We start from the raw sequence: 23,310 nt of genomic DNA, 5'->3' as shown, positions 1-23,310 counted from the left end.
GGATCCTCCCGGACCGGGGCACGAATCCGTGTCCCCTGCATTGGCAGGTGGACTCTCAACCACTGCGCCACCAGGGAAGCCCTCTGGATATTCTTGATCTCCAAATCTTCATGTTATCCCTTTGAAGTTGGAATTAATATTCGCTGATATTTAACAGAAAATGCAGATTTAAGAATGAATTTGACCTGTGTAAGGTGTCACAATATTGAGAGGAGGCAGGGACCCACATAATGGGTATATTAATGGGTTGACCAAGTAGAAACTCTCAAAAGGAGAGCGTTTGTGATGCCCAGACAACATTTCAAGGACCATACTCAGGAGTCTCAAGTTCCAAGTGGCACTCTGACCCCATTTATGTAGCCATTTGCTCAACATATATTTCCTGAGAACTCTCTGAGTAGTGAACTACGAACACAGCCATTACACCTGACATCAATTTAATTCCCATGAGTTCACAGTCGATACAGGACAATGGATACGTAGGCAGTATTAGGATTCAAATGCTGTTGTAGAGAATTACAGGTGCTTTGGGACTATGAAAGTAGTATCTTAAGTCAAGCTGGAGGATTTGGGAAATCATCTTGGAGGAGATGATATCTACTAGAAGACCCAAAGTACAAGGCAAGGTATGGATAAAGAAGTGGAGAAGAAGAAATCCTGCAAGGGCATAAGATAGAGGGAATTGGGGCATGGCTGCCATCCAGCCAGGACACATTGTTATCGATGTGCTGTTTGTTTATAAGCCTGCATCTCCATTGACTGGTTGTTGCCTCTCCAGCTCTTGTTCCGTTTGATAAGTGCACCTATTCTGTACTGGTGGTTAAATATTTTGGATGACGTGCAGGAGACAGCAAAGAAGAAAGAGGGATAAAGACAAAAGTAGGGAGGAGATATTCCCACGGCCGTGCCGTTAAAGATGTTTTCAGGAAAGACCAGAGTGGTTAAAAATTTGGTTCGCAGGAAGCAAGTGCAACAGTACTTAGAACCTAGAAGAGACAATGGGTTTTGCCTACAGAAGAAATTTAGCGCTTTCATCCCCAACCCTCTGCCAAACTCCATGCCGTTCTCCCGTAGTTTTCCGCGATGACTCTCCTCCATGGGCTCAACTCGGAGCTCCCACAGCCCAAGGTCAGGGTCAGCTTGCAGCTTTACCTGTGGCCACTGCATCTCTTGGTCATTTCTCCAGGGCTCTTTGTGCTCTGAACCTTCTGCACTCCTGACTTGAAGCCCTGCTGGCTCTCTCTTGAGGCTTCTTCCTGTGAAGCCAGTCTTTAACCAGGAGCCACACGAGGGCCACCAGGACCAGGAAAACTAGGCCGATCCGAAGGAGATTCTGGGCATTGTGATCCCGGAGGACAGGATCTGGGGTCAGAAGAACAAGAGTGATCACTCACAGGAACCTACCAAGACCACTTCACCCCATCTCTCTTCCTCTCTCCTTTCCCGATCTTATGTCCTTTAGTGCCTACAGCCCCCGCTGCTGGCTTACCTTCCTGGAATTGGGTCTCTGTGGTTAACATGTAGGCGTCCCAGTGGTCTGCAGAGGATAAGGAAAGAGGAGACGTGAGGAAAAGAGATGATGTGGCCTCTTCCATCCCAGGCTCTCCTACCCTTGGATATACTCCCTGACGTTCTATAGCTTTTCTAGGTCCACCCCTCGCACTCCAGGTCCCAGTGGCTTCATCTGGCAGGTGGAGTGGAAGAGGGAAAAGACATACTGTATAGCACAGGGAGCTCTACTTAATGCACTGTAGTGTCCTCAGTGGAGGGGATATATGTATATGTACGGCTGATTCATTTTGCTGTGCAGTAGAAGCTAACGCAACATTGTAAGGCAACTATGGTCCGATAAAAATTAATTAAAAACCAAACAAAAGAAAACAAAAGACAGACAAACCAGAGGAAGAATTCAGCTCTAGGACTAATAAGCGTGTGTCTCCAGGCATATCTTCTGTGTGAGCCTCCGTTTCCTCATTAAGTCAATCGCCATCCTTTCTTCTTCGTTCCACTAGTCACGTCATTCAGTCTTTTTTTTTTTTATGATTCTATATATACGGCATTCTTTTTTTTCACACACACACACACACACACACACACTGTATTTTATTTTTACAAGAGATAAATAAACTGACACCAAGCATTGCAAATGGATGACCACAACAAAAGCAACAATGATTGCAATTTCCAAACACGAAACACACTCACACTATGTCATGATATTGACATTCAGTCCAGTAATCCTCCACTGTACATCATTCAGTCTTAACCAAACTTCTTCAAGGTCCTAAATGAGCTGCCCCAGCCCACCACACCCCTGCCATCCCCCCTCTGACATCATTTCCTGTCCACTGGGCTCCTGGCTGTTCTTTTATCACCCTGCCCATCTTTCTGCCTTAGGGCGTAGGCCTAAGGACTAATGCCCTCAACTCTTTCAGCTCTTCCCCCCCCGCCACCCCAGTACACAGGCCTCTCACTGCTGTGGCCTCTCCCATTGCGGAGCACAGGCTCCGGACGCGCAGGCTCAGCGGCCATGGCTCACGGGCCCAGCCGCTCCGCGGCATGTGGGATCTTCCCAGACCGGGGCACGAACCCATGTCCCCTGCATCGGCAGGCGGACTCTCAACCACTGCGCCACCAGGGAAGCCCTTTTTTTTTTTTTTAAAGTCATTATTGAATTTGTTACAATATTGCTTCTGTTTTATGTTTTGGTTTTTTGGCCACGAGGCAGGTGGGATCTTAGCTCCCCGGCCAGGGATCGCACCCGCATCCCTGCATTAGAAGGCGACGTTTTAACCACTGGACCACCAGGGAAGTCCCTCAGCTGTTTGCTTGGAGCCTCCTTCTCTGTGAGGCCAGTGTGGACGACTCTGCTAAGTGCCGCTACCTGCCCTCTTCCCCACGCCTTAATGCCGTGCGTTCTACGTTGTCTTTTTCCACACCGTCGTTTCCTCCTTGTGTGCTATGTCATTGGTTGATGTATCCTGACTTTGACTCATGGCCTGCCTTCTCCCGCTAGAATACGAGTGCCACACAAGCAAGGATCTTTGGTTGACTGATAGAACTGTAGTTCACGGCATACACTGTACACTCAAGGGATATTTTGAACGAATGCCAGGTTTTTAGTGTCACTGGGAGGCTCTGAGTCCTTCCCCAAGTTTAGAAGTACGTGTTACTCACCAGAAGAGGTGTGCTCTGTGGGCGCAAAGGTGGTGTCCCCGGCATCTCCTGGCAATGGAGACAAGGAGAAAAATCAAGGGATCTGGTCTTCCCACTTATTCTCTGCACTCCGCCCCCCGCCCGCCATCTCTCTGGCGATATTCCTCATGCGCTATCAACTGGGCCTCTGGGAAATCAACGTGGATGAGGGCATTGGTGAAAAGTACCCTCTGTGCGTCTTCCCACCTGCCTCTTTGCTGCCTCTCTCATCATTGTTTGGGGGTCAGTTAGGGATCCAGAAAGGACATGGGGTAAAATTGGGGGGGGTGTCCTCACCTTTGACCAGGAGCTTCACGGGCTCACTGGGGAAAGACCATGCATGTTTGTTATAGGAGCCAAAACATCTGTACGTGCCTCTGTGAGCTGTGCTCACAGGGCCCATGGGGAACTCCGCCTGCATATTCCCATATCTGTGCTGTGGGCGGCTGGATCTTCCCTCCTTGAGCAGAAAGAAGGTGCTTGTTGCTGTTTCTAGGCGGCAAAGGAAGGTCACTTTCTCTCCTGAGGTCACCTCAGGTCTGGGTTGAACTGAGAGGGTGGGTGTGTCATACAGTCCTGCGAGAGAAGGTGGCTGGTAGGTAAAGAACATAATTTTTTTTTTTGGCCAGGGGGCATATGGGATCTTAGTTCCCCAACCAGGGATTGAACTCACGCCCCCTGCATTGGAAGTGCGGAGTCTTAACCACTGGACCGCCAGGGAAGTCCCAGTAAAGAGCATCTGTATCCTGCTTCCTATATCCCCCATCCCTCTTCTCCTTAGGACCGGGATATCACTCCCCAGAATCTTGGCCTCTTCTTCTGTCTCCTAGATTTGTCTCGGTCATGGACCTACCCTCCCCGATCTCTCCCTTCACGAGTGAGACAGTTGCTCCCCTAGCTTCCAGGAGTGTTAAGATAAATCTCTTTCTAATGATACAGGTGAACTTATTTGCAAAGCAGAAATAGAGGCACAGATGTAGAGAACAAATGTATGGATACCAAGGTGGCTGGGATGAACTGGGAGATTGGGACTGACATATACACAGTACTATGTATAAAACAGAGAACTGATGAGAACCGACTGCAGAGCACAGGGGACTCTACTCAGTGCTCTGTGGTGACCTAAATGGGAAGGAAATCCAAAGAAGAGGGGATATGTGTATACGTATAGCTGATTCACTTTGCTGTACAGCAGAAACTAACACAACATTGTAAAGCAACTATACTCCAATAAAAATTAATTAAAAAAAGATGAATCTCTGGGAATTGCCCTACATCATTGGTCCTCAGCGTTTGGTCCTTGGGAACAGCTACATCAGCATCGTCGGGAACCTTGTTAGAAATGCAAATTGCCAGGCTCTACCCCAGACCTACTGCATCAGAAACTTAGGAGAAGAGCAGCCACCTGTGTTTTAAAACATTATTATCACTTTTAGTCGTAGTAAAATATACATAAATCTACCATCTTAAGTATTTTTAATTGTACAGTGCTGTGGTATTAAGTACATCCACGTCGTTGTACAACCATCATCACCATTAGTCTCTGGAATGCTTTTAACCTTGCATAACTGAAAGTCTGTGCACATTAAACACTAACTCTTCATTCCCCCTTCCCCCAGCCCCTGGCAACCACCATTCTACTTTCTGCCTCCGAATTTGAGTATTTTAAGTACCCCATGTAAAGGGAAATGTACACTTATTGATCCTTTGATGACTGGCTTATTTCACTCAATATAACGCCCTCAAGTTCATCCATGTTGTATCGTGTGTTAGAATTTCCTTCCTTTTTAAGGCTGAGTAATATTCAGTTGTATGGATGGACCACATTTTCTTCATCCATTCATTCACTGATAGGCAAAGGATGTTTCTACCTTTTGGCTATTATGAATAATGCTTCCATGAACATGGGCTTACTGAAGTCATCTGTGCTTCTACAAGCCCTACAGGTGATTCTGATATCTACTTAAGTTTGAGAACCATATCCCTCAACTGGAGGGAACCATCTGACCCAAGATTACCTGGCCTGCCAGTCACCTGAACCCCATTTACTTTGTCTTTTTTCCATACCACCATTTTGCCCTCACATGCTATATAATTGATTTGAATTTCCTGACTTTGACTCATGGTCTCTCTTCTGCTAGAATACAAGAACCACAAAAGCAAGGGTATTTGTCTGCAGTCTCCCTAAGAGTGGTTCTCAGCCAATTACTGTTTGATACAGTGGGGGGTACAGAGCTTCCAGCCTCATTTCAAGACTATTCTGAAAGGCCACCCAGGTCCAGAGTCCCACATTTGCTCGGCCGAGGTCTCAGCTGAAGCTGCATCACAGTCCAACTCCCCCTTCTGCCCAGCCTGTCCCCCTCACTCATCACAGGTGTGGTGTTTGAGGCCACTCCACAGTAACCCCCTCTGTGTACAAATATCCATCTCAGAGCCTCTTTTCTGAAGAACCTGAGACAAATCTGCTTCTAGGACATAGAGACAGTTCTCTAAAGATAATCCCTGTAGGAAATAATCCACCCTCTACATTACCCTCAAGACAAAAACTAGTATCTGAGTGAGGCTTGGAAGAGAGTAAAGGAGATGAATAAGTGATGACCCTGCCCAGGAGTCAGACTGAGGAGTTGACTCTACAGCTATGCAGTGGGACAGTTACCTGTTACCACCAGATCCAGAGGGTCACTGGGCTCTGACCAGAGCTCCCCACTTCGATAGAAGCACCTGTACTGCCCTGCAGTCTGTGAGGTCATGGACGGGATGGGGAACTTTACTCTGGTCACCGTCCCAGGTGACTTCAGTCTCTCGAAGGCAGAAAGGCCTCCCTCAAAGCGCAGTTGGTACTCAATGGCCTCGTGAGTTCCTTGGCACCAGATGATCGCCAGTTTTCCTTTTGGAATCATGAAACTGGGTTTGGCCCAGATGACAGGTTTCGAGAGAGTCTCTGGAAAGGAATCAGAGGCTGGAGTTCCAGATAAAGCCCCTGCCCACCCTACTTCCCACCCAGCTGCTGGTCTCAAGCCCTCCTAGCAAGCCAGAGCCCCTGCCCTCTCTTCCAGTTGTGCTCAGGTGGATACTTAGCCTCAACCCAGACTCTGGGGCTTTGAAGGAAGGACTCACGCTTCTGGGTGCTGGTCCTCTGGCTCAGAGACAGCCCTGGAAAACAGGAATTATGAGATACATTGCCCCATCCACACTAGAGCCCTGAATTCCGTCTCTCTTCCACGCAAGAACTCACCAAGAAAGAGAAGGGCCACAAGTGTAGAAGGCATAGCTCAGATCCTGCCTGGCTCATACGGAGAGCTGGGGGGAGACTTGAGTCCTGCAGCCCAGGGAGAGGCGCAGGATGTGGTGAGTGAAGCCCAGCGCCAATCACCACGGGACTTTCACACTGACTTTTTTATGAGAAAATTCAAAGATCTCCCCCCACCTCTGGCCATCGGGTATAAGGAAAGGAAATGGTCCCCATGACACATCTGATCATACCTGTGGTTTCTAACCAGAACCTCTGATAGTTGTCTGCCTGAACTGAAACTCATTTCTGGGTCAACTTCTAAATTTTGAAATATGGACAATTATGCCCAGGGAAGGCATAGGGTAGTGTGCAGAGCAAAAGCCTTAGGATCATTGAAAAAATAGATGTTTGGGCTTCCCTGGTGGTGCAGTGGGTGAGAGTCCGCCTGCCGATGCAGGGGACACGGGTTCGTGCCCCGGTCCGGGAAGATCCCACATGCCGCGGAGCGGCTGGGCTCGTGAGCCGTGGCCGCTGAGCCTGCGTGTCTGGAGCCTGTGCTCCGCAACGGGAGAGGCCACAACAGTGAGAGGCCCGCGTACCGCAAAAAAAAAACAAACATAGGTGTTTAACTTTGGCTCCCCTGTGTACATTCATATGCTTGGATGTTAACTGGCTTCATCAGAATGGAATGATAATACTGCCTTCTTCAAAGATTTGTTACAATGTTTCAATAAATAATATATATATATATATTTTTGTGTGTGTGTGTGTGGTACGCGGGCCTCTCACTGTTGTGGCCTCTCCCGTTGCGGAGCACAGGCTCCAGACGCGCAGGCTCAGCGGCCACGGCTCACGGGCCTAGCCACTCCGCGGCATGTGGGATCTTCCCGGACCGGGGCACGAACCCGTGTCCCCTGCATCGGCAGGCGGACTCTGAACCACTGCACCACCAGGGAAGCCCAATAAATAATATTTTTAAGCAAAAATATATTTTATTTGTTACATAATGACATTCCTTTAGTCTGTTATAAAGCAGAAATTAAATATTAAAATATTAGGTACTTTAAAATATTAAGTACTTAAATATTAAAATATTAAGTATTAATATTAAAATATTAAGTAATATAATATTAATATATTAAGTACTTAATATATTTAAAATGCAAAATGTGTCCATTGTTCTTTTTTTAAGGGTCTAAATAATTTTAAATTAATTAATTACTTAACTGAAGTATAGTTGATCAACAGTATTGGATTTGTTCCAGGTGAACAGCACAGTGATTCATTATTTTTGCAGATTATCCTCCATTATAAATTATTACAAGATAATGGCTGTAGTTCCCTGTGCTATATAGTATATTCTTGTTGCTTATCTATTTTATACATATTAGTTTGTAGCTCTTAATCCCATACCCTTTATTTGTCCGCACCCCCTTCCCTCTCCCGTTTGGTAACCACAAGTTTATTTTCTATATCTGTGAGTATGTTTCTGTTTTGCATATGCATTCATTTGTATTATTTTTTAGAGTCTACATATAAGTGATATCATATAGTACTTGTCTTTCTCTGTCTGACTTATTTCACTAAGCATAATATCCTCTAGGTTCATCTATGTTGCTGCCAATGGTAGAATTTCATTCTATTTTATGGCTGAGTAATATTCCACTGTGTGTGTGTGTGTGTGTGTGTGTGTGTGTGTGTGTGTGTATCACATATATCACATCTTAATCCAGTTGTCTGTTGATGGACACTTGGGTTGCTTCTGTGTCCTGACTATTGCTGCTGTGAACATTAGGATGCATGTATCTTTTTGAATTAGTGCTTTCATTGGTTCCGGATGTATACCCGGGTGTGGAATTGCTGGATCCTATGGTAGTTTTATTTTTAATTTTTTGAGGATCCTCCATGCTGTTCTCCATAGTGCCTACACCAATTTACATTCCCACCAATAGTGTAGGAGGGTTACCTTTTCTCCCCACCCTCTCCAGCATTTATTATTTGTAGACTTTTTGATGGTGGCCATTCTGACAGGTGTGAGGGGATATCTCAGTGTTGTTTTGATTTGCATCTCTCTGATAATTAGAGATGAGCATCTTTTCATGTGCCTGTTGGCCATCTGTGTGTCGTCTTCCCTGTATCTATGGTGCACTGGTAGGTAGTGTGGACCCTCGCCTGTTTGACTGTCAGGCCCTGCCTCGTGTGGTGGCTGTTTACCCACTGGTGGGCAGGCCCAGGTCCCAGGGTGGCTTCTTGTGGGACCCCAGGGATCCTGGGGCTGGTGGTGTCCCACTGTGGATGGTTTCCTTTGCTGTGCAGAATCTTTTTAGTTTTATGTAGTCCCACTTGTTTATTTTTGCTTTTGTTGCCTGTGCTTTTGGTGTCATATCCAAAAAAATTATTGACAAGATCAATGTTGAGGTACATTTTTTCTTATGTTTTCTACTGGGAGTGTTAGTGTTTGGGGTTTTATGTTTAAGTCTTTTTTTAAAAAATTAATTTGTTTATTTATATATATATATTTTGGCTGCGTTGGGTCTTCGTTACTGCATGCGGGGTTTCTCTAGTTGCGGCGAGCGGGGACTACTCTTCATTGTGGTGCGCAGGCTTCTCGTTGCAGTGGCTTCTCTTGTTGAGGAGCATGGGCTCTAGGTACACGGACTTCAGTAGTTGTGGCATGCAGGCTCAGTAGTTGTGGCCCACGGGCTTAGTTGCTCCGCGGCATGTGGGGTCTTCCCCGACCAGGGCTTGAATCTGTGTACCCTGCATTGGCAGGAGGATTCTTAACTACTGCGCAACCAGGGAAGTCCCTATGTTTAAGTCTTTAATCCATTTTAAGTTAACTTTTATGTGTGGTGTAAAAAAGGGTCGAATTTCATTCTTTCACAGATGTTTTCTTCCAGTCTGTGGCTTTTCATTTCTCGTGATACTGTCTATCACAGAGTAGAATTTTTAAATTTTAATCAATCCCAGCTTATCGATTTTCCCTCTCATGGATCATGTCTTTGGTGTTGTGTCTAAAAAGGCATCACAAAACCCAAGATCGTCTATGTTTTTTTCTAAGAGTTTTGTAGTTTTCGTTTTACATTTAGGTCTGTGATCCATTTTGAGTTCACTTGTGTGAAGGGTGTAAGGTCTGTGTCTAGATTCATTTTTTTGCATGTGGATGTCCGGTTGTTCCAGCCCCATTTGTTGAAGAGAGTATCTTTGCTCCACTGTATTGCTCTTGTTCCTTCGTGAAAAATCAGTTGACTATATTTATATGGGTCTATTTCTGAGCTATCTATTCCATTCTGTTGATCTATTTGTCTATTTTTTGGTCAATAACACACTCTCTTGGTTATTTATAGTAATTTTTGAAGTTGGTGTGGAAATGGGGGCGAGTGCTACCCCCGCATCACATAATAGTAATGATACTTTCCTCCTCTATTTTCTGCTACGGAGCTCACCAACTCAGAGTGGAACAGTTTATTCCAGCAGTATGCAAAGATCTGAAGATAAAATCATCTTGAGAGGCAAGGTTTCTGGTAACCAGACTTGAAAACCATTTCCTATGTGTAGGCACTGTTCTGAGTGGCTGGCATCATTCATTGATTGAATTCTCATGATAACCCGATGAAGTTGATAGCATTTACTCCACCATTTCCAGATAAGGAACTGAAGCACAAATAAGTTAAATAAATGCCATGTTTTATCCAGCTCATTAGAGGGGTTGGGTGATCATCTTAGGGGAATATGCTCTGAACCTGGAGTGTTTTCCCTGGACACCACATACTAAGGGCAATCATGCCATCCATTCTCCCTAAGTTTGTCTCTGGTTTCTCAGGTACTTCTCTGTATCTATTTAGTCCAGCCCCAGTTTTCACCTTAAGCTCACACCTGTGCTCCTAGGACTATCCCCATATGCACACTGTAAGCCCTGTTGGAGATGATGGATTTCAAGTCATGACTCAACCACTGAGGTTGAGTCATTTTTGATCATTTAATGATCACTTTTAATCATTTTTTATACTTGAAGAAACTCAACTTAATTGAGATATAATTTTACATACTATACAATTTACCATTTAAAGTGTAGAATTCAGTGGTTTTTATTATATTCACAGAGTTGCTCAACCATCACCATAATCTAATTTCAGAAGTTTTTAATCACCCCCCCCCAAAAAAAAACCCCTCCAATACCCACTAGCACTCACTGTCCAATACCCCCTCACTCTCCCAGCTTTGGGCAACCACCAATCTACTTTCAGTTTCTGTAGACCACAAAGAACTTTTTAAAAATTGTGGCAAAACATACATAACACAAAATTTACCATTTTAACCATTTTTAAAAGTTTTTTTTATTATGGTAAACAGCTCCACATACATGAAACTTACCTCCTTCACCATTTTTAAGTGTACAGTTCGGTGGCAGCTAGGACATGTACGTCATCATGCAATCATCACCACCATCATCTCTAGAATTGTTTCATCTTCCCAGACTGAAACTCTGTATCCACATATTCATATCATTATCCAAATCATACCATTTCTGAGCCTCTGTTTGCTCGTGTAACATGACTGTCACATGATTGATTGAATTAAAATTGATTAAATGAAAATTCACGGCGTTACAGCTATGCTCGTATAAATGAAACGACCAGCATAATGCCTGACATAGAACTGAAAGTCATGTATATGGGAAAATAACCTAAAAAAGAGTGGATATATGTATATGTATAACTGATTCACTTTGCTGTACAGCAGAAACTAGCACAATATTGTAACTCAACTATACGCCGATAAAAATTAAAAAAAAAAACAAAACTTAAAGTCATGGATTATAAGCCGCCATACACCTTGCCCTTAAGCAAAGGCCTTCTACTTAACTTAAATCAGTCTAATACATAAACTGCCAAAGGCTAATGCACTCACTACTCAATGTCTGAAATAAGAAGGCAAAGCCGAATTTATTATTACTGTAGTAGGGAGAGTTATGCTGGCCAGACACAGTGTCTCCGAGCAGAGCCCACTGCTGATCCTATACAGGGTTTTTGGGAAATGTGGATTTTCAGGGGCTCTTCTGGTTTGAACGTTATCCGTAAAAGCATGCTTGTTCGAGGGAGTCTTATTTTGATTGGCTGTCTCTCACCGGTGTGGTTACTGGAGTGAACCTGTTTCTGATTGGCTGTTAGAAGCAGGGAGCTGTCTGATTGGTTGAATGGTCAACGTGAGTGGTCATTGACGGGTTATAAACCCATTCTGGTGGCTACTTGTCATCGTGGCTACAGAAAAATCAATCCTTTTCCTAGGAGTGCAGGACCCTTTTATTCTCAGAGCCCCTTTTCCAAACGAGGCCCTACCATAGACAAAACCACGTATGTGAAGCTAATCTCTTCCCTCTCTGGGAAACAGGCTGCATTGCATTTCTCTGGTCGATTTGGATCTGATATAAAGACTCTCATCGGTCCTCCTCTGCAGCTGTGGCACTTCCTTGTCGTTTATTTGGCTCAGTCACTAACATTTCCTTGTTTATCTGGCTCAGTCACTAACTTATTTACTCATGATCTCAATAAATATATCCAGTACTTCATGTTTTCTAGACGTCATGATGCATACTACAAAAAGATGAATCGATAGACTAAGTAGCTTAAAGTACTGAGATGATCCAAAGGAGATGCTTGTTCCGCTGCTTTCACAAGTCTGTTTACTCTGCGTTGGAGGCATGAGATATTTTGAAGTGGGTTAGTTTCATAAGAACAGGAGAGCCTTCTTAAGAGTCGGAAAAGCCTGTGTTAACACACAAATGTTACTGTAGGGAAAGCTAGAAGCACAGTTGTGTTGTGGAATATATGGTATGTTGTGTGGGCAGTATTCATAATTAATTATTAGCATTCGTAATTAATGGAATTCTAGGTGTTAAGGTCTTCTATCAGGAGGATGTAATGGTATTTGGTGCTGATAAGTTCAAGACAAAATGAATGTATGAGCCAGAACTTCTGTGCAGGAGGGGTGAAAAACAGTCAGCAAGGAGAATTGAGAATGCTTTGCATTATTTTTTTTTATCACAGGAAGAGTTAAGCAAAGATTATATTGATAATTCTTTTTAAAAATATTTATTTATTTATTTGGTTGCACTGGGTCTTAGTTGCGGCAAGTGCGCTCCTTACTTGCAGCTTGCTGGCTCCTTAGTTGCACCACGTGGGGTCCTTAGTTGCAGCAGGCGAGCTCCTTAGTTGTGGCATGCAAACTCTTAGTTGCGCGATGCATGTGGTGTGTAGTTCCCTGACCAGGGATTGAACCCAGGCCCCCTGCATTGGGAGCGTGGAGTCTTATCCACTGTGCCACCAGGGAAGTCCCTGTACTGAGAATTTTATCACCAAAGTCTAGCAGGGTGGGCTGCAAATATATCAGATTCATATAAGAAAATACCATTTGATCGGTTTGCAAAGGGATCCAAGCTTGCTAGTACCTCGTTCCCCCTTGTGCTCTCCTTGTAGCTTTCCAGGACTCCACAAGTGCTGGCTGTTGTATTCAGTGCCTGGTGTCTACCTGGTGACCCTTTGGAGTTAGTCCAAAGGTCCATTCTGTCTGAGTTTTCTGTCTACTGCAGCTCAGTTCAGGCAGATCTTGCTGGGCTTCCTCGTGTGGAACCTGATGGCCAAGCCAGTTTTCAGCCAGAATGGCCAAGAGAACCACCAGGAGCAGCCCTGCCATGCCCATTCGAATCAAGTTCTCCGTCCTGTAATCTTGGTTTGTGGTATCTAGAGATATAATTAGAAGAGATGAATATCACTGGTCATGTTTCATTCCGTCCCATCCCAAGAACCCTGGAAAGGGAGCTCATTTCCCTATTTGTGGTTTCACTGGGACCCCCTCCTCCACACGTGCATGCATTCATGAGCACCCTACTTCATATTAAACATAGGTCCAAGGGTGTGGTTCCCCGGGGAGTCTTGTAAAAGGGGGAGGAGGTGGGTATGAGCATGTTGTGTTTGCTTTTCATTCCCTCCTCACGTGGCAGTGTCACTGACTGTCTAATCATATCCCTGCAACATCTTCATGGATCCAGAGTCTGAAAGTCTCTCCTCTATGTCATCTTCACCCCACATAACAATGTGTGTTCCTTTCTCACACATGACAAAGGGTACAGGATGGCTGGTATCTGGGAAGCAAGTAGGAGAAGCATTTCAGATAAGCTTAGAGAAAATTTGGGACTTCCCTGGCCATCCAGGAGGTAAGACTCTGTGCTTCCACCGTAGGGGACACGGGTTCAATCCCTGCTCAGGGAACCAGGATCCCACATGCCATGCTGCTGAAGAAACAAAAAACGAAAAACAAAAACAAAACAAAACAAAAAAACAGAACGGAAAAACTTAGGGAAAATTTATCTCCACTATTGTGTGACCTTTCACTAGACATTTCTATTCACTGAACCTTTAAAAAGATTTCTCCATTTGTTTTATGGACTTCATGGACCTCTATTCCTCTCAAGGATGTAGTAAAATAGTGTGAAATTACAATGCTCAGAAATCCTAGTAACTCTCTCCTGTTAAAATACAGAAATCAATTCCAAGTGGATTTGGAATTCCTAATTGCAAAGTGCAAAATGTTTCAAGTTTGAGAAGATAATACAGAAGAGGACCACCTTGATGTCAGATAGGAGGTGATTTCTAAAACAAGATACATTGATTATCTACTCTAAAGGAAAAGGCTAATAAATTCACCCCTCCTCCACTGTTGCCCAGTTGTCCCTGCAACATTCATTGAAAAGACCATTCTGTCTGTATGGTCTTACGGTGCCATGACTATCATATTTGCTTAACTTGTAGAATGACTGGACAAGGTACATAAGAGAGACATATGTGGTCATCCCACTCAGCAATCAGCAGCTGCTTTCCTCTGCTATAACTCTTTGTTTTCTCCCTCTGGGCAGAATGATGCGTGCAAACAATATAAAAATGAAAGTTTTTTTTTTTTTGACCACGCCACGTGGCTTGCAGGATCTTAGTTACCCAGCCAGGGATTGAACCCGGGCCCATGGCAGTGAAAGCCCCGAGTCTTAACCATTGGACCACTAGTGAATTCCCAAAAATGAAGCTCTTGATAGAGGGTTTTTTTTTTTTTTTGGCTGCACAACACGGCATCTGGAATCTGGTTTCCTGACTAGGGATCGAACCCGTGCTCTCTGTGGTGGAAGCACCGAGTCTTAACCACTGGACCACCAGGGAAGTCCCTTGATAGAGTTTTTTTAGAGTCTTCCTCAGTCACCCACTCTGAGTGGATTCTAGTATTATAGGTTAGTTTCAGGATTTTCAGCTGCAACTAAGCATGTGAAAAAGGAAGTGGATTCGTCAGAGGTTGTGTCTGGCAACTCCTATCTCAACAACACCCCTTAGTGTGACTCCAGATGTTGGCCTCTCCTTTCTCAACAGGCCATGTGTTTTCAAAGGACACTGGAGAACTCAAGGAGAGGATGTGGAAGTCAAATGTGATGTGGGTAAGAAGTGCTTCTTCTCTCTCACTTTTTAAAATATTTATTTTATATTGGAGTACAGTCAATTAATAATGTTGTATTAGTTTCAGGTGTACAGCAAAGTGATTCAGTTATACATATACATGTATCTATTCTTTCTCAAATTCTTTTCCCATTTAGGCTGTTCCATAGTATTGAGCAGAGTTCTCTGTGCTGTACAGTAGGTCCTTGTTGGTTATTCATTTTAAATATAGCAGTGTGTACCTGTCAATCCCAAACTCCCTAACTATCCGACCCCCCCACCCCCGGTAACCATAAGTTCATTCTCTAAGTCTGTGAGTCTGTTTCTGTTTCGTAAATAAGTTCATTTGTGTCATTTTTTTGAAGAAAAGATTCCGTATATAAGCGATATCACATGATATTTCTCTTTCTCTGCCTGACTTACTTCACTCAGTATGACCATCTCTAGGTCCATCCATGTTGCTGCAGATAGCATTATTTCATTCTTTTTTATGGCTGAGTAATATTCCATTGTATACATATACCACATCTTCTGCTGGAGAGGGTGTGGAGAGAAGGGAACCCTCCTGCACTGCTGGTGGGAATGTAAATTGGTGCAGCCACTGTGGAGAACAGTGTGGAGGTTCCTTAAAAAACTAAAAATAGAGCTACCACATGATCCTTCAATCCCACTCCTGGACATATATCTGGAGAAAGACATGGTCCGAAAGGATACCTGCACCCCAGTGTTCATTGCAGTGCTTTTACAATAGCCAAGACATGGAAGCAACCTAAATGTCCATCAGCAGAAGAATGGATAGAGAAGTGCTTCTTCTCTCTTCGTGGTCCTCTGAGTAATGACCTCTCCTGCCCCACTGTTCTTTCTCAGTGCATCTCTTTGTATTCCTGCCTGATGCCAAGGCCCTGGACAGTCAGCCAGAGCCCTGAGGAGGAGGACATACGTCTGGGTGGGGGTGCACTTACCTGTGACCACAAGCTCCAGGGCATCACTGGGGGCTGACCATACATAAGGGCTGCCACTGTACCAACTGTAGCATGTGTAGATCCCTGAGAAGCTGAGGTTCACAGGACCCAGAATGAAGTCACCCCAGCGTCCCCCGTTTTGGTGCTGTGACAGAACGGCCCTTCCCTCCTTGCTCAGTGAAAATCTATTGAATGAGATGTGTGCTGAACTGCACCGGAAGGAAACATTCTCCCCTGGCAGCACCACAAGGCAGCCATCAGTGGAGAGGGAGGGTTTGTCGTACAAGCCTAGAAGAGCAGAGAGTGAGCTGTTAGCAGGACTTGGTGTCATTGCCCTGTATCCCCGCCACTCACGCTGGATCCGTGCTAAGAGAAGCGAGGAAGCCAACATTTCCTGCTGCAGTGGAATGGGAGGTGGTAACATCCCCTTTCACTACTACAGGATCTATATACTCTGTCCCCAGTTACTGTAGATAGAGCTGAGCAAGCAAGCAGATGAGATGCCATCTTCGAGAGATAGCGATGTAGTCTCTAAAGCCAGAAGTGCCACACGATTCTGTTCCCAGTTGCAATGTGTGGGTTTCTCCCCACACCACTGAGCAATTCTGAGACCCCAGCTGGGCATCCCACAAGTCAACTCAGTTCTTTTTTTTTTTTTTTTTTTTTTTTTTTGCGGTACGCGGGCCTCTCACTGTTGTGGCCTCTCCCGCTGCAGAGCACAGGCTCTGGACGCGCAGGCTCAGCGGCCACGGCTCACGGGCCCAGCCGCTCCACGGCATGTGGGATCTTCCCAGACCGGGGCACGAACCCGTGTCCCCTGCATCGGCAGGCGGACTCTCAACCACTGCGCCACCAGGGAAGCCCAAGTCAACTCAATTCTGACACTCTCTCCCTGGCAATAACGTCAGATCCCCCAGGTTTAGTGCTCCAGGTTAAGAGCTCAGTCCTACAACACCTCCCCCACTTCAGACACCAATCAAAAGTCTGGGTTGTCACCTGTGCTTCTGACACAATGGCTACAAATCAAAAGTTCCCAGGACCCAGTTCTTGGGTTCAATTTATTTGCCAGGGTGGCTTACAGAACTCAGGAAACCAGTTTACTTACTAGTTTTCTGGTTTATTATGAAAGCATGTATCAGGAACAGCCAGATGGAAGAGATGCATAAGGCTTCATTACATAGGCAAGACTCTTGAAGTCATTGGCCATTGGTGATTGATTCAACCCCCAGCCTCTCTGCCCTCTCTGGAGGTCAGGTGAGGTGGGGCTGAAAGTTCCAACTCTCCCATGACCCCTGGCAACCAGCCCCCATCCTTAGGTGCTTTCCAGAAGTCACCTCATTAACATAAACTCAGATGTGGTTGAAAGGGATTTCTTATGAAAATGAAGACACCTTTATTGCTCATCGCTTAGGGAATCCCAGGGGTTTGGGGAGCTCTGTGCCAGGAACAGAGGATGAAGACCAAACATATGTTTCTTAGGATAAGTCACAATATCACAGGCCATGTGTTGGGGAGAGAGGGAATGGTATCCAGAGAGTTTGAGGAGTTACGGCAGGGGCGGAAGGATCTTCTTTTTATTCTTTGTATAAAAAGCATAGATAGAAGAACCTGGAAACTCAGGGTGCAATCTTCTAGAAACACAGGGTTAGGGCACCCTGAGGACAGAGCTTCAAACTGAGGGCTGGACGCATGCAGCAGGAACATAACTCCCCACTCCTTAGGTATGAGCTGCATATAGTGATTTCCTTCCATATGGAAAGGGAGGGTGGGAGGAGGAGTCATGTTGCAGTGGAGAAACCTGACAAACACTCTCTCAGCCGGGTATGCGAGCTCAGCATCAACAGCCATATTCATTGGTATAGTACGTACCCTTGCTATGATATGATTAAAAATGGCACTGGGCCTTGGTGGTCTTCTTCACCGTGATCCATAGCCCCTGTCTCATCATGAGTAAAACATCAGACAACTTCCAATAGTGGGGCATCCTGCAAAATACCAGAGCAGCACCCCTCAAAACTGTCGAGGTCATCAAAGACAAGGAAAGTCTGAGAAACTTCCACAGCCAAGAGGGAACTAAAGAGACATGACAACTAAATGCAGTGTGGGATGGGATCCCAGAATAGATGAAGGCTGTTGGGTAAACACTAAGGAAATCTCAATGAACTTTGGCTCATTATAGTGTATCAATATTGGTTCATTAATGGTAAGGGGTGTATCATACTAAAGGAAAATGTTCGCGCCTGGGTGCTGGGTATGTGGGAACTCTCTGTTGTACCTCCTCCATTTCCCTGGAAATCTGAAACTGTTTTAAAAATAGCATCTCTGAAAAAATAAGAAAGGAAAAAGACCTGAGGGTCAGAGACTGTGGATGTGGCCTCACCTGTCACCACCAGCTCCAGGGCTTCACTATGCACTGACCAGCTGTACTGTTTTCTGTATCGGCACTGATAACATCCTGCAGTATTTGTATCCATGTGTTTAATGACAAACTCAGCTGTCTTCTGAAATCCCAATTTCTTCTCCACCACTTTGTATGTGGAGTTTCCCAGGATCTCCAGTTGGTACAGGTAAGACTCAGGAGTTCCCCGGCACAGGATCTTCACAGACTCATTCCAGGGAATCACAGAACCGGGCGTGGCAGATATGGTAGGAATGGAAAGATTCCCTAGAAGAAAATAGAGCCCACACTCAGGTGGCCTGCCGTGGAGAAACCGTACTTCTTTCTTTCACTATGGGGGGGGACAAATAAATTAAGGTGTGGTGGACTCACATTTCCTGCCTGTAAAATATTTTTTTAGTAGTTTCTAATTGTGGTAAAATAAAATGTGTTACATAAACATAAAATTTACTATTTAAACCATTTTTTGGGCAAGGGAGGGGGTGGCTGGGGCCAAGTGAGAGTAGCATCGACACACACACACTACCAAATGTAAAGTAGATAGCTAGTGGGAGGCAGCAGTGAACCAATTTTTTTTTTTTTTTTTTTTTGCGGTACGCGGGCCTCTCACTGTTGTGGCCTCTCCCGTTGCGGAGCACAGGCTCTGGATGCGCAGGCTCAGCGGCCATGGCTCACGGGCCCAGCCGCTCCGCGGCATATGGGATCCTCCCAGACCGGGGCACGAACCCGTATCCCCTGCATCAGCAGGCGGACTCTCAACCACTGCGCCACCAGGGAGGCCCAGTGAACCAATTTTAAGTGCACAGCTCAGTGGCATTAATTACACTCACCATATTGTGCAACCATCACGACCATCTATTTTCAGGACTTTTTCATGATTTCAAACAAAAACCCTATAACCGTTCAGCAGTAACTCTCCACTCTTTCTTTCCTTGGGCCCTGGTCACTTCTAATTGACTTTCTGTCTCTATGAATTTCCCTATCCTACGTACCTTGTGTCAGTGGAATAACACAATATTTGTCTTTCTGTGTCTGGCATATTTTACTTCGTGTAATGTCATCAAGATCCATCCATGTTGTAGCCCATGTCAGAATATCTTTCCTTTTTATGGCTGAATAATATTCCACTCTGTATAGACCACATTTTATTTATACATTCATGTCAATGGCTATTTAGGTTGTTTCCACCTTCTGGCTTTTGTGAATAATGTTGCTATGAACATGGGTGTATAAATATCTTGTTAGAATCCCTGCTTTCAATTTCTTTTGTTATATATATATGCAAGTGGAATTGCTGGATTGGATATTTAGTTTTTAAGAACTGAAGGATTTTTTGAGGAACTGAATTCCTTCCTTTTTATATATATTTTTTATTCAGGTGAAATTTACACAACGTAAAATTAACCATTTTTAACGTATGCAATTCAGTGGCATTTAGTACATTCACAGCGTCGTGCAGTCATCATCTCCGTCTAGTTCCATTTTCATTGCCCCGCAGAGGAGACCCCATACACATGAATCCTACCCTCTCTGCAGCCCCTAGCAACCGCTAGTCGGCCAGGCAGTTTGTTGGTGTTTTGTCGCCATGGTAATCCTTATGAACATGCAGTTCTGCTCTTCACTCTAACGTAAGGGTGCTGAAGCTTGGGGAAACGGTACCCATTGCTCAAGACCACAAACTGAAGAGTGGTGCAGCCTGGTCTGCAAACTAGGACTGTCTCACTCCAGCTCCTCTGCTGTCTCCTCTGCAGCAGTTAGAGAATGCTGCGTGGGGGACAGCCAGCAAGTGTCTGACGGATATGATGATTAGTTCTGTGAGAGAGGGCGGGAAGGCTGGGACTTGGAAACTCCCGCTCTGGGAGTGCGATTTAAGATGGAACGGGACTTGGAAACGTTTTGGGGTACCCGAGGGTGCGGGTTAGCTTCTTGGCACCAATGCATTCATACGGAGTGGCTTTAAGCGAGTGATTTTGCATGTTGAAGACTTCTGTCCTTGGCTTTAACCCCTATACAGAAACTAGCAAACGGGGAGGGACACTCAGAATCTGCTGGTTCCCTTTGTCAAGGTGTGTCATCTATTTTAGACCTGATGGTGATGTGCTCAACTGCAGCTCTGTGAAGGGGGAAACAAGGGAGTTTGCCGTCCTCAGCAGGATTGTTGTGCAGCAAGACGAACCCTGCAGGACTTCCTTATGTTCACTCACCAGTACCTCCATGTATTTGTTATTCCGAGATACGCAGAGAGATGCCTCCATTAACTCAGCACATTGTTTATCTACTCTCATGGCTTAAACCAGTGGTGCTCAACAGGAGACAGACAGTTTTCCCTTCCAGGGGACAATCTGTCAATATCTGGAGACATCTTTGGCTGTCACAATTGTGGTGGAAGATACTATTGGCATGTAGCGGGTAGAGGACAAGGATGCTGCTTAGTATCCTATACTTCACAGGACTGCCCCTAAAACAAAGGGTTATCCAGTCTCAAATGTCAATAGTACCGAGGTTGAGAAACGCTGACCTAAACAGAGGCAAAGGCTAAATCCAGGTCTGAGCACGATGAGTTTGAGGGATCCCAAGATACCACAGTGAGGTAGAAGTTATGCACAGGAAGCACAGCAGAGACAGCTAGAACAAAGAATAAGATTGGAATTCATCCGGGCCTTAGACTATTTCTCCTGCTCTGCAATCCTGGAGCTGCCATGAGGATATAGGGGGACTGGAGGAGACTTAGGGGAACACTTACCATCCTGTGCCTGAATCTTCTGGCCAAGACAGAGCACTGGAAGAGAGACATTCATGAAAACTCAATCCGCAGATTTCCAGTCTTTATTATAAGTCACCCAACATAATGACCTACAGGTGTCATTTTAAAAAATGATTTTATTTTTTGGCCACACCGCGGGGCATGTGGGATCTCATTTCCCTGACCAGGGATCGAACCCACACCCCCTGCAGTGGAAGCGTGGATTCTTAACCACTGGACCACCAGGGAAGTCCCACAGGTGACCTTTCTTTCTTCTACAGCAAACATAGTAAACAAGACTCGTCTTTTAGTTTTGTCTTCCAGATTCCAGCCCTGAGGCTCTCATCTGTAGGAGCTCTGGAACCATCATGGGTCTCCAGGCAGCCTGGCATGGGTCGAATGAACCCCCCAAGGTCAACTTGACCACTTGATCGTGGAGCCTTACAGGCTAGTGTGGCGTTGGGACTCGGGCAGATGCAGTTACAGATACCTGGGCAAAGGCCATCTCTCCACTAAGGAGATAAGAATCTTCTCGCAGCTCCTGAAATCACTGAGTTCTTACGTTGAGAGAGACCTTGACTATTTTGGGATCCCCCCACCTTTCCCTCTGAGCCACTTGCATTTGAGGACTCACCGAGGCAGAAGTGGGTGGTGTCTCTGGGGGCCATGGTTCTGACACAGCCAGCCTCAGCCCTGTTAGCTTCTTGTTGGTGCACAGCAGCAGATGACAGATTCTCATGAGACAGGAGGATCCACAGGAAGTATGAGAGCAGAGTTCCTCATCAGAGAATTTCTACATCTATTGCTCCACAGGAAGGGTTCCTTCCCAGAGAACTTCATTCTGGGGAGCTCTTGGGTGGACTCTAAGAGGAGATCCGTCTTCCCGTTTATGTTTCAGATGAGAAGTGAGTGTTTTCCTTAACCAGTGTCTAATGGGGCTCAAATTCTTCTTTGGACAAGATCCCACATCTAAATGGAGGAGCTTGGCACAGAATATTAGATGGGTGCCATACAGACAGAGATATTTCTTCATTGATCCATCAGTCAAAAGCCAAGTGGCCTTGGCTGTTATGGATCCACATGTCCTCCCCAGAATTCATGGACCAAGTTTGGGCTCAATCAGGCAGGCAGTGTACTCTTATGCTTTGGATTATCTCAATGCCGGCATGCAGAGGAATTTTTTTTCAGGAGGTATTCACCATCTCTAAAGAAAGAACCTCCTATATCTAAATCTGTATTTAAACCTGTAATCTGTAGATAGATGATGGATTGATAGAGAATATAGATTAGATAGATAGATAGGTAGATAGGTAGGTAGGTAGGTAGATAGACAGATGGACAGACAGATAGATAAATTTGGTCACAGATACCTGACTATTACTAGTTCTTCAAGTATGAGAAGTCAAATATTTCACATCAGACTTTCTACTGGCTGTCTTATTTTCATTGCAAGGCATCACTCTTTTTTTCAACTTTATGGAGATATAATTGACATAACATTGTGTAAGTTTAGGTGCACAATATGTTGATTTGATACACTTCGGTGCTGCAAAATGAGGTCCATTGTGGCATTAGCTAATGCCTCTACCACCTCACATAATTGCCATTTCTTTTTTGTGTGTTTGTGGTTAGATCTACTCTCTCAGCAACTTTTAAGTATAGAATATAGTATCGTTAATTATACTCACCATGCTATACACTGGAGCCTTAGAAATTATTTAACTTTTTAAAAATAAATTTATTTTATTTATTGATTTTTGGCTGTATTGGGTCTCTGCTGCTGCGCACGGGCTTTCTCTGGTTGCGGCGAGCGGGGGCTACTCTTCGTTGCGGTGTGCGGGCTTCTTACTGCAGTGGCTTCTCTTGTTGCCGAGCACAGGCTCTAGGTGCGTGGGCTTCAGTAGTTGTGGCTCACGGGCGTAGTTGCTCCGCGGCGTGTGGGATCTTCCTGGACTAGGGCTCTAACCCACGTCCCCTGCATTGGCAGGTGGATTCCTAACCACTGTGCCACCAGGGAAGTCCCCAGGTTCATGTTCTTTTTGACACATCAGAACCCCTGGTAGGAGGTACAAATTAAGCAGTAAGGCAGGGACTACAGCACCTCTCAGTGTCCATCCAGCCTATGCCTGTGGATGGGGGGCAGGGCAGGGGCTCATCTCCTGCCATGTCCGTGCCTTCTCCATGGTCCCTGCTTCCATGGGGCACCCCTGAGACTGGCAGTATGAACACCGCCGCCTCCTTAGATCACTCCAGCCTACTGGTGGCACCAGCATCCTGCCCTTACCTATTGCTGGGTAGTCTCACTT

At 45.2% G+C, this 23,310-nt stretch overlaps 2 protein-coding genes across 2 annotated transcripts; both read right to left on the bottom strand.

Moving 5' to 3' along the window:
- Positions 1 to 1,174: 1,174 nt before the first annotated feature.
- Positions 1,175 to 6,464, bottom strand: NCR1 (natural cytotoxicity triggering receptor 1; the record flags this gene model as incomplete). Its single annotated transcript, XM_079724361.1, has 7 exons — positions 1,175 to 1,362; positions 1,490 to 1,537; positions 3,178 to 3,225; positions 3,493 to 3,771; positions 5,852 to 6,136; positions 6,313 to 6,348; positions 6,431 to 6,464. 7 exons carry the CDS (start codon positions 6,462 to 6,464, stop codon positions 1,175 to 1,177), a joined length of 918 nt encoding a protein of 305 aa, XP_079580487.1.
- A 6,473-nt stretch (positions 6,465 to 12,937) lies between these two features.
- Positions 12,938 to 21,672, bottom strand: FCAR (Fc alpha receptor; the record flags this gene model as incomplete). The annotated part of the gene is made up of 5 exons (XM_079724362.1): positions 12,938 to 13,167; positions 15,864 to 16,151; positions 18,244 to 18,528; positions 21,005 to 21,040; positions 21,639 to 21,672. 5 exons carry the CDS (start codon positions 21,670 to 21,672, stop codon positions 12,938 to 12,940), a joined length of 873 nt encoding a protein of 290 aa, XP_079580488.1.
- Between the last annotated feature and the right edge of the window lie 1,638 nt (positions 21,673 to 23,310).

This window comes from Hyperoodon ampullatus (genome assembly GCF_949752795.1).
Source record: "Hyperoodon ampullatus genome assembly, chromosome: 18".
Taxonomy (NCBI): domain Eukaryota; kingdom Metazoa; phylum Chordata; class Mammalia; order Artiodactyla; family Ziphiidae; genus Hyperoodon; species Hyperoodon ampullatus.
Note: the sequence above shows the minus strand (reverse complement) of the source record. Positions and strands in the feature narration are given on the sequence as shown.